This window comes from Dipteris shenzhenensis, chromosome 12 (assembly GCF_047967505.1).
Source record: "Dipteris shenzhenensis isolate YYH24624 ecotype China chromosome 12, Dip_SZ_1.0, whole genome shotgun sequence".
Taxonomy (NCBI): Eukaryota; Viridiplantae; Streptophyta; class Polypodiopsida; order Gleicheniales; family Dipteridaceae; genus Dipteris; species Dipteris shenzhenensis.
The window spans coordinates 7,163,385-7,174,607 of NC_141607.1; the positions used below are offsets into that span (position 1 = coordinate 7,163,385).

The 11,223-nt window shown below is 42.1% G+C and overlaps 1 protein-coding gene across 1 annotated transcript; it reads left to right on the plus strand.

The window, feature by feature from the left end:
• Positions 1 to 249: 249 nt before the first annotated feature.
• On the plus strand, positions 250 to 3,097 carry LOC147895750 (protein NRT1/ PTR FAMILY 8.1-like). Its single transcript, XM_087383227.1, has 4 exons — positions 250 to 538; positions 669 to 886; positions 1,018 to 1,559; positions 1,681 to 3,097. Exons 1-4 carry the CDS (start codon positions 382 to 384, stop codon positions 2,606 to 2,608), a joined length of 1,845 nt encoding a protein of 614 aa, XP_087239353.1. The 5' UTR covers positions 250 to 381; the 3' UTR covers positions 2,609 to 3,097.
• Positions 3,098 to 11,223: the final 8,126 nt, after the last annotated feature.

Here is an 11,223-nt window from a genome sequence, read left to right on the forward strand (position 1 = left end):
TCTTTCAGCTCTGCAATGCTAGCCGAACAACCCCATTTCAAGCTTTGCTAGCCTAGCATTGCAACGCCCAAGTGCTATGATTGGTGCAGAGACTTGGATGGCCTTTCTGTTGGTGAGAGAACCTGTAAAATCCCATTACGGTAGTCTTCAACCTCACAAGCCTTCACGAGAACACGTGCCTGGAGCCCAAATGCTACAGTTTGAGCATTCTCAACAGCGCGGGGTAACGTTGGCAATTTCACTAGGAAAAGAGGTCTCCCTTCTCCTTTGGCTTTTGGGTCGACAGCAAACGGCCACGTTGCATTGAGCAGGCAAACCAGAATCAACACGCCTCCCGCTGCTCCTCTTCCCCCGTCTCTCTGTCTGTCTCTCGCAGCAGCAATGGCGCCAGACAGCCCCCCCTCCGACCTCTCGTCCCTTCATCCCCTCCTCGATCCGGAGCTTCTCCCTCATCACCCGCAACCATTCGACTGCTGGGGACGCCCCCTCCTTCCGCATAGGTCCCTCGGGGGCTGGAAAGCGGCCTCTTTCTTGCTCGGTATGCTTCCTCCGTCCAAACCCAAACCTGTTGCATGTCTTTGTCTCCCTGGTTCCTTTTGGGCTTTCTCAAACCCCGATTCCCTGTTCTAGCTCTTGCTGGCTGATCCATTCCTTTCTTGGTATCTCAGTTGCCAATTCTCTGCTCTCGCTCGCTGTCTCCGGTTGTACCGTCAACCTGGTCATCTTTCTGGTGAAATTGCTGCAGCAGGACAACGCCTCAGCGGCGAACACTATTACCAATTGGATGGGAACCACTTTCATCACCTCCCTCATCGGCGGTTCCCTCGGAGATGCCTACTTGGGCCGCCTTTGGACTTCAATCGTGTATCAAATCCTCTTCGTTGCGGTTCGTGAATGAGTATCTTTACTTTGCAATTCATTGAGAATCGAGTATCGTTACCAAAATCGCTGCCGCAAACTTCATCGGGTTCGACTATAGATTTCTTACTAGCCGATGCTTTCCGTCTGGAATCTCAGGGTATGTTATTGTCAGCCCTGTCTGGCACCATGATCGCCCAACGGCCTCCAGAGCCTTGTGTAGGATCACTTAGCTGTGAGCTTACAGCGCCAGCGTCGGCTCAGGTCACTCTCTTCTACATCGCGCTGTACATGGTAGGTTTGGGGATGGCTTCATTAACACCCAACGTAGTCTCATTGGGAGCAGACCAGTTCGATTCGCCTACACATAAATCAGCCTTCATCACCTTGTACATGGCTTCTGCGAATGTGGGGATGCTACTGTCAACGACTTTGGTTTCCTATCTTGAGAACGAGGGGCGATGGGCGATGGGCTTCCGGCTATCTGCCGGGGCGGCCATTTTGGCTTTTGTATCGTTTCTTGCTGGAATGCCAAACTTGAGGCAGTACAATCCAGGGGGAAATCCCCTTTTGAAGATCGCCCGTGTAGTAGTTGCAGCTTCTCGTAAACGGGGAGCACTGGTCCAGTCCAACACTAAGCTCCTGTTAGAGGCTCCTGGCAGGCTTCCAAAGCGAAGGACCAAGCACACCGAAAGTTTGAGGTAAAGTAGGCTCCTTCAAAGTTTTGCCGTCTTGTTTGAGGAAGCTCAAGGAACTCGTATTCTAGAAGGGAGCAACAGAAGCATCGTATTACGGCAAAGCCAACTGACTTTGCTTTTCCAGGTGGTTCGACAAGGCATCTACCAGCACGAGAATGGAGGAGGAGCTTAACGGCCACCATGACTCCGATCCATGGAGCCTCTGCACGGTCAGTCAAGTCGAAGAGGTGAAGGGCATCTGCCGTCTAGTGCCCTTTTGGCTCTGCGGCATCCTAATCGCTGCCGTCTTAACACAGAAAGGCACGCTCTTCATTCTGCAAGGAGCGACGATGGATAATCGTGTGGGTGGTTTCGAGTTCCCTCCATCATCCATGGGCTTGTTCAGCCTGGTGACGGTGATAGTGGGAGCACCGTTGTATTCGTGGGTGCTGGTGCCGTGCTTCTTGCGATTCCGGAAGCAGAGGAGAGAAGTGACCTCGATAGAGCGGATGGGGGTGGGGCTGGTGATTGCATTGGCGACGATGAGCGTGGCAGCGATGGTGGAGACGCAAAGGCTTAATAGTGTCCACAGGCGACGCAACGTGCAGGAGGGAGATTGTAACTGCAAGCAGATGAGCATCTTCTGGCTAGTTCCTCAGTACGTGCTCGAAGGATTGACGACTGTCTTCTTCGCCTGCGGACATCTGGATTTCAACTATTCTTACTCGCCGGAAGGGATGAGGAGCTTGGCGACTGCGATCTCGCTCTCGGGGCTGGCCTTGGGAAATTACCTGAGCTCCTTCATTCTTAAGATCGTGACGGCGATCACCAGCAGAGGGGGAAGACCGGGGTGGATTCCAAAGAGCTTAAACGAGGGTCATCTCGACTACTTTTACTGGTTGCTGGACGCGCTCCTGCTACTCACGTTCGCCATGTTCCTGGTGTTTGCGAGGTGGCTTGCAGACGGAGAGACGGCATCCTTCATCAGAGCAGACCAGCCGCAACCTCAACCTGAAGATGAAGAAGAGGCAGAGGTACACGGCGCTGGTTACTGCAAGGACGACCGTTTCTAGGACGGTTTTTAGGTCGTAAGAATATTTAAACCTTGATCAGCCCATCTCTATACGTACGTATGATTCTATATGGAATCACAGCTTACTTCAAGCACACTTTACCTTTTGTTGGAAAATCACAAAGAATTACTAAAAGCACACAACGCTTCTTTGTTGTGAGGAGTGGAGTGTGGTACTCTAGAATCTTTCAGTCCTTAAGAAAGTTGACAAGACGAAAAGGGACTTTGTTTGGAATTCATTTGACTCGAAGTTTGTCATTGCTAGCAAGGATGAAGGTGGGATATGTACATTAAATGGTTGCTAAAATTGGACAGACACCAACCTTGGGCATTTTTAGCGAGATATTGGATTCATAAATGGTCCTCAAGGGCACTAACCTTGGCAGATATAGTGGTTTGTAATTTGCCCATGAAAGTTCGGCAATATGAAATTATCAGCAGAATGATTGTCTTGTGGAAGCAACTTATAGGTGAAGTCAGGCGAGCTTGCAATCACCTCGGAATGAAGTATCTGTATTTATTTTGATTAATAGCCTTTATATTTTCACCCAAAAAAAAAAAAAGGTTCTGCACTTGCATGTTTGGTTGAACAAGGCAAGGGCTTTGTACGTGGATCCTTACCCACAAAATGTCCAAGGACATGACCATTTCCCAAACTCATTAGCCTAAAGAATCTAATTTCCTTGAGTAGTGGAAAATCTACCTTGGTCCATCAATTTACACAGACATTTTAGGTGAAAGGTTCCAGCAATTGTGGATAGAACTCCTCCTAAGTTTTGCTAAATACAAAAGGTCCTTTAATCTTGGCATACCTACCAAAGGGTGCATTGCACCGATTTTTAGTCCATACAACTAGTGGGGAAGAAAAAGTTTCTCATGCATTTAATGATAGAAGTTGAGCTCCTTTCACAACAAAACTTGCACTCCTCCAACACATCCTTGGAGCAATTTGATAAGGTGGCCCACGATTCTAGAGAGACCAGTGTGATGATAGCTAAATAAGCGGAGTCCCATAGCTTATGTTTGTAGTCACTTGAATCCAACTCAATCTATCAACTTAGAAGGAAAGAAAGACCTTGGAAAGCTATGCAGTCAGCTCATTTTGCAAAGGTTAAGTCTAAACATCAAGTGCATCTTGAAACTATTGAACAAAAAATTCAATGAGTGTATATGATGGGGAAGAGGGATGGGACTTCTCCACCTTATAAGCAAGAGGATGCTTAGCAGCAAGATAGATTCAACTGTTAAACATAAAGTCAATTTTAGGATCATGAAAAATGTTGTACGATGGAACGGGGATGAAACACCTCCACCTTATAAGCAAGAGGATCCTCAACATCATCAAGATCAAAATCAAGGAGCTTGGGAAATTGAGATGTGCAAAAGAGTATGGAAGAAGGAAGGTGGAACATTACAAAATGAAGGTGGAGCTCTAGGGAAGGAATCATTTGAAGGGAAACACTAATGGTCAAGAAAGCATGGCATCCAACTCCAAGAATTGAGAAGCATTGAATTCATATGGGAGACAAGGTGGAAGATGCGAGAGAGGTGGCATTGGAATCATGTGGGAGAGAAGGTGGAAGATGAAATGACCCACATTGGACTTTAGGGAGAATATGGAAGATGAGAAGCCAAGATCTGTGGATTACCCCCTTTAATACTTTGAAAAGCTAAGCAACCATCATGCCTTTGAACCCTTGAGAAGCAAAATATAGGTATTCTTTTCAACTTTAACTATATAAAGGGATGCTCATGTGTGGAGGATTTGCATGCAGTTATATAGCATAGTCCTTCAAAGCTAAGCAAGATTCGAATGTAGCATTCTAGCCTGGCTAATATATACTTATATTTTTTTGGGAGCACATTCGAGTCCTCAAACAATGTTGTCACACGGGAAGTAGTAGTAGTAGATAAAGAAGACAAGGGATACACCCTAATGTGGTGGCTTTTTTCTTCTACCATTACCATTTGTAATTCTTGAGCTAGTTGCCCAATAAGCTTACTTGGCTACCAAAAAAGTAGGGGTGAAAGACAAAAGAGATACTTAGAAGGATAGTATCAAAAAATGGCAAAAGTGGGCATATACACATGTAAGCAACTATTAAGGTAAGGCTAGCTACGCCTCTCAAGGTCAAATTTCAAGATTTCAAGGATGTTGAGGACGACCCATACATCCATTTGGAGAGTTTCCTATGAATTGGTCATATTAATGGTGTTGTGACCAAAGAAGAGTACATGAATTATTTTCCTACACATTCACCAAGGCTGCGCAATGCTAGTTTAAGCAGTTTCCAATTGGCTACTTCAAATATTGGCAAATGTTCGAGGCTTTTCACAAGCGGTTCACACAGGAAGTCAATGAAGAACGTGTGCACCAAACTCAATGATTTAAAAAAGAAGAATGAGTCGATTCAAGATTTCGTCTTGAGAATGCAAGCTTTAATCAACCAGTACACTGCTAAATGACAAATCATTGTGTGCATGGTTGATTACAAGATGTACTTAGATTGATATGAGATCTCCAAAAATTGTCAATCCAACAAATACATACGAGGAGTTACTGAACCGAACTAATGCATTGGAGAAAATGGACCTGCTAAGAAGAAGTCCAAAAAAAAGCTTGAAGAAAGTGATGAAGAGGATGCTTCCACAAAACTAGATAAGTTGAAGTCAAAATTAAAGACCGCCTTCAAAGACATGGGTTTTCGGGAGAAACCAAGCCTGAATGAAAAATGGTACAACAAATGTTCCAAGAAAGGACGTATAGATAATGAATGCAAAACAAAGTATTGTGAAACCTGTACCAAGGATTGATGGAACTTGAGATCCTACTACTTAAAGAGATCGACCTTTTTTTAGGTGGTCACAAGATAAGAGCTGATAATGTACCAGAATAGCAGCATATTTATCCAAGTGATTTCATTGAAAATGAGGTTGGTTAAAGATATTTAGCCGAGCCAAAGTTGACAATCACTCGGCTCAATTCTAAACAATTGATTACAAAACCAACACTCCTTTCCACCTTAGCATCAATGGTGGCCAATTGTGTTGTGATACTATGGAGCTCACGAATAAAATCACAACTTTTCATTTTAAAAAAATTGTAAACCAAATAATTTGATTTTGACTGTGATACGGGAGTGCTTGCACTTGCTCCATAATTTGATCCAACTCATTTCATGTTGTTTTTTATGACATAGCTCCCACCACCAAATGAATGAGCTTGGGATGAAATGCAATCTCTTCAAAGTCATCTTTGTTAGTAGTGATGTTGGTCTTTGTGCCCTTGACATAGGGCCACAAACTTTTATACAATAAGAGGTACTTGGGTTGGGTTTGCCAAGTATGAAACCCTTCCCCATCAAATGGTTTGATATGCCCAAAAGAAATTTTCTTTGTCGACACTTTTACAACTTTTACAAGTACCTCAATGAAGAAGACACATATGTACAAAAAATAAAGGGAAAAACATCCAATAATACATAACCCAAAGGTAGCACTTCAAAAGCAATTCTCAAGATGGAGAAACAAATTAGTCAAGTTTGCAATTGACTTGAAATAAGAACCTTAGGAGTGAATGGTAAGAGGGGCCAAAAAATAACCATGCCACGTGTCATTATATTGAGATACTTTGAAACCTTAGCCAAAAGAATTTCGATGTAGCATCACCACAGAGTAGCGCTTCTAAGAAAACCAGTTGTGGAGATGAATAGGCGATGGAGCAAACATTGGTAGCCAGTTTCTCCAGCTACATAGCAGCTACTATGAGAAGAAGCAAGTGCTAAAGGTGTTTTGGCTACTAATAGAGAAATGAATGAGAACTAGACACAGAGACAATAAGGGCATTGCCCAACAGACTTCTCTGCCGCATGCCTTTCTATATCAAAAAAACTATGAAGCATTCAAGCGTCGTAATGAAGAAACAACAATATGGATAGGTCTTGTTTGATAGAAATCCCTAATAATATAGTATCAAGGTTTTGAGTCTCCAGCAAGAAATGACTACAGCCAATGAAGAAGGCCACTGCACTAGCAAAATAAAGATACCAAGCTTGAAATATTCTTAGATTGCTTTGCTCTGATGAGAAGTAATCTCCTCCTTATACACAGCCCCTATAGGCAAACAACAATCGTTAGTGGCATTTCAGAGCAACTAGTCGTACTTTGCATTTGCAGCCAGTACTAGTTTGGGATTTGTAGGCACTAGGAGAGGGTTTCAAAGGAGAATTTATCTTCAGGGGTTAGGAGATCAAGCTCCAAGTACATGAGGTAGGTCATCTACATTGACTTTTGGGATGGAATCTTTGAGTTAGAATAAAACGTTCATTGAATAAATCTCTTGCAATTGTGGTTTTTGGGAAGTACTTCACAAACTTCTTGTTATAGTAGTATAGAAAACATGTACAATAAGATAAGAAACCAGGTGCTTCACATGTGACCATGTGTTGCCCCTCCTATGAGAAGACAATGATGTTGCCCAATAATGTCATTTACTAAGAAGGATGAGGACACATGGTGGTTTGACTCTGGTGCAAGCAACCACATGACACCTAAGAAAGAATGGTTCTTTGATCTCCATCCCAACAGGAACCCGAGAGAGAACGTCATGATGGGGGATGACACATCCCACAAAATCAAAGGGATCGGTAGCATACCCTTACACAGTAATGTAGGCACAGTTAAGAGTATTTGAAATGTGTTCTATGTTCCCACAATGGCATAGAACCTTCTCTTTGTTGGATAGATAATTGAGAGTGATAAGAAAATTTGTCTTCAACAAGTCAGGATGCACCGTGAGAGAGCTCAAGAGTCTCGACGGATCCATTATTGCTCAGGGTGTCAATATTGGATGTATGTGAGGCTTGTTGCATGGGCAAGGAGCACAAACAGCCCTTTCCAACATCTTGAAGTCAAAGTATTGACGTACTTCAGATCATGCATTCAAATCTATGGGGTCCGACTTCTATACTGTCTCTTGGCAAGGCTTTGTACTTCATCACCATCATCGATGATTCAGATCTACTTCTTGAAGTCTGATGTATTCAACACTTTTAAAGAGTTTCAAAGCCTTGGTAGAAAAGCAGACTGGCAAGTACTTGAAGGTCCTCCATTGTGACAATGGAGGTGAATACAAGTCCACATTCAATGTCTTTTGTAGACATTATGGCATTACATGTCAGCTCACATGTATATACCCCTCAGCAAAATGGGATTGCTGAACAAAACAACAGGGTGATTGCAGAGTCATCTAGATGCATGCTCGATGAGAAGAATGTTTTGAGACAGTATTGAGCCAAGGCATGTGACACAGCTATGGCATTCACAAGAACTAAGCCCTCTATTAGTCACTTGAGAGTATTTGTCTCTCTTTCTTATGCTCATGTTCTCAATGCATTTAGGACTAAACTTGCTATCAAGTCAATCAAGTACATTTTTCTTGTATATGCTACAAAGACGAAGGCATACCGACTCTATGATCTAGTCAAGCAAAAGTTGATTATATCCAAGGATGTTACCACTGACAAGGCTTCATCATACTTTGACAGTTCGACTATAGTTTCTACTCCGCCTCCACTAGTAGTGCCAATGATACACCAGATTTCTTTGCCTTAGCAACTACCACAGTCATCACCAAGATTCCTTAGAGTTCCATTTCCAATCTCAAAAGAACTTGTTGTGATGAAGGGCACCTGAGAGTTGGACCTACAACAAAAACTATACATTCATGGCCAAAGTGATGGAATTTGATGAGCCGACCTCCTTCAAAGATGCAATGCAAGTCCCTAAGTGGCAACATGCAATGGATGAAGAGATAATGCACTTCTCAAGAATCAAACTTGTGACCTTCACAGATCTTCCTGCACAAAAGAAGCTCATAAGATACAAATGGTTTACAAGGTCAAACTCAACTTAGATGGTGACATTGATAGATACAAGGCTAGGTTGACTCTCTCTCCCTCTCTCACTTCTAGTATTAGTAAAGGACTAGAATACTCTTGAGAGAAGAATAAATGAAGAAAGTTACAACTATACGATATACTTCTCATGCACATTCTGCAATGGAAATTACAGACCATGTTAAAATAATGGAGTGCTCTTAATACTAGAATGACTTATGGGAATATGACTAGACTATTTTGTCATCATGTATATTTTGCCAGGGGAGTTGCAAACCATGTCAAAAGACTTAAGAGAGTACAATTGAACAATTTGGTTTTCATGCGCATCTGCTAGCGGGGATTGTAGACCATATCACAAGACTAGAGTGCTATTGTAGCTAGAATGATTTGCTTCTCATAAACATTGTGCCAAGGGAATTATAAACCATGACCAAGGATTGAAGTGCTCATAAGGCTAGAATGAGTACAATGAGATGACTTTTTTCTCATAAGCACTAGGGAAACTATAGACCATGTCTAAGGAATGGTTGAAGAATACATTTAAATAGTTTGTTTATCGTGTGTCTTTTTCATGGGAGAGATCTAAGATACCTGAGTCGTAAGCCATGGTGCTCCTTATACCCTTACATTTTTAGCATAGGGACCAAGCACCAATTCCTAACCAAGCCTTAAAATATATAAGGACATCATATGGGTAACTTTGACATATTCAAGCATGTCACCCCCCCTTCATTGAAGATATTCCAACAAAATAAAATCCCCATATCAAGACCCTTGTCAATCAACATGAGATATGCAATGGCCTAATTCATCGTATTGTTAAAATTATCCAATATAGATGGATGCAGTGCAACATGTCGAGCTACCATGGACGTGGAATATTTCAAAAACAAAACCAAAGATGTGGAGGAAAGGCCAATAGAAAATGCGTTAAAGCTCTTTCGACTCAATGCAAATTAGATGACACAGGTAGCAATCTTCGATATTAGTAAAATGGCCTTGTAATGATACACACCCTAGAAATGTTGATGGTTTTCATCTATCCTCTCAGTAAAAACTTTGAAAATGTGAATGGAAAGGAACACCATGCTAACTAACCATCACTCCTCAAAACATACATCATTTTAGTGGTAGTTTTTTCGCTATAAGCAAGGCAACTCAATCAGAATGGCAACTTCTCCTCAAGAATGACGATGAGTGGGTTTGATGCAATGTCCATATTTGTGCCACTTTTGAATTCAATTGATAGTCTCTCTAGTACCATCTAGTAGCCTTATTTGCTACTTTAGTTATCCCCCTTTGTTGCCCAGTTGACTCCTCAATGCTATCCGCACATTTGTTAGACCATATACATGTTGATTTGTCCATGTGGTAGACAGACTTTTGTTGAGAAAAAGAGTCCATTGCCCCACCTATAAGTCCCCCATATTAGAAGTGCACAAGGGCATGGTATTAGTGTAGGAATGGGGGGAGAGTTTGCTTTGTGTGCATTATAATGGTGTACATGCCACATGGGTAAATCTTCATGGAAATGCTAATCCATAGGAAAGCCATGTGCGCAGCATTGTAGGCTACCATGCCTGCCACTACATAGTCCAAGATTTAGGATGGAAAAGGTGCTAAAAGAGGGCCAATTTATAGGCTCATGCTATGGGTCTAATACAATAAGTACATGAAATAATACAACAATAGTATTGAGCTTATACAAGTGCAAGAAGAGAACATTACATATGATTACAAGCTAGCTGATGTGTAGCCTAAAACAATATCAAAGTAGGTGCAAAATGGTGGCAGGTATTGGTCCTATTCAAGTACAACAAGAGGTTCATAAGATTTCCTAGAGGATGCAACAAGGCCTAGAGGAGGAGCCAATTGTAAGGTTGTAGAAGAACTATAGAAAATGGCCTTAAATTGGCTGGACTGCATTGGGTAGAACCACAGACTAGGTTAACAACTTTGTGGCTAGTCGGCCCATTTACAAACTAGTCATCTAGTTTATTGGCTGGATTGACCACTCTAGGGGGCCCAACCTAAATGAATTGATGTTCCCAAAAATGGTCCTATTTATAGGGTTCCTACAAGAAAGCCTCACCCACTTTAGAGCAATATTTTTTGCACACGTGTAGGGTGCTTCCTAAGGAACTTGCACTACAAATGGTGAGTGAATCCCACTGAGGAGTGCAAGGACAAAATTATTGGAATTCTTGCTCAACATGGAGCGTCTAGGCAAGTGGATTGCTACATGTTTTGGTATCTTTGCATTTGGCTCAATTTTGTACAATATACTCTAAGATATTTTTGACAATTCTACTATTGTCTATTCTTTTAAATGTGGTGCGTATGATTTCTCTCTTATGGACACAAAAAGTTTTAAGTTTGAATTGAACCGTTCAGTTGTTCTCTCAAGATTCTTCTATTGCATTCATTATCTCCATTTCTATTTTGGATGCATGGACAAGGGTCTAGGTTTTTCTAATAAGTTCATGCACACACATGGCAGCCTCTCAATTATCCCCTAACCTATATAGTCCATGTCCCTTTGCTCTCCTCATATGGGAGCTGACAAGTTGGGCAATGACTTTGATTTTGGAAAACGTGTATCCCCTCTCATGATTCAACATCAAACATGAATGCTTGTGGTGGTCAAAAGACTCACAATTCATCTTTAAAGCCCATAAATGCTCCAATGTTGGTTTGCACAAACTTTGAAGACTCA

Excerpts from the sequence above, each read along its gene's own strand:
- LOC147895750 (XM_087383227.1), top strand. The coding sequence starts at position 382 with ATGGCGCCAGACAGCCCCCCCTCCGACCTCTCGTCCCTTCATCCCCTC. Across the intron at positions 539-668 it reads AGCGGCCTCTTTCTTGCTCG|TTGCCAATTCTCTGCTCTCG; the intron begins GTATGCTTCCTC and ends TTGGTATCTCAG. Across the intron at positions 887-1,017 it reads ATCAAATCCTCTTCGTTGCG|GGTATGTTATTGTCAGCCCT; the intron begins GTTCGTGAATGA and ends CTGGAATCTCAG.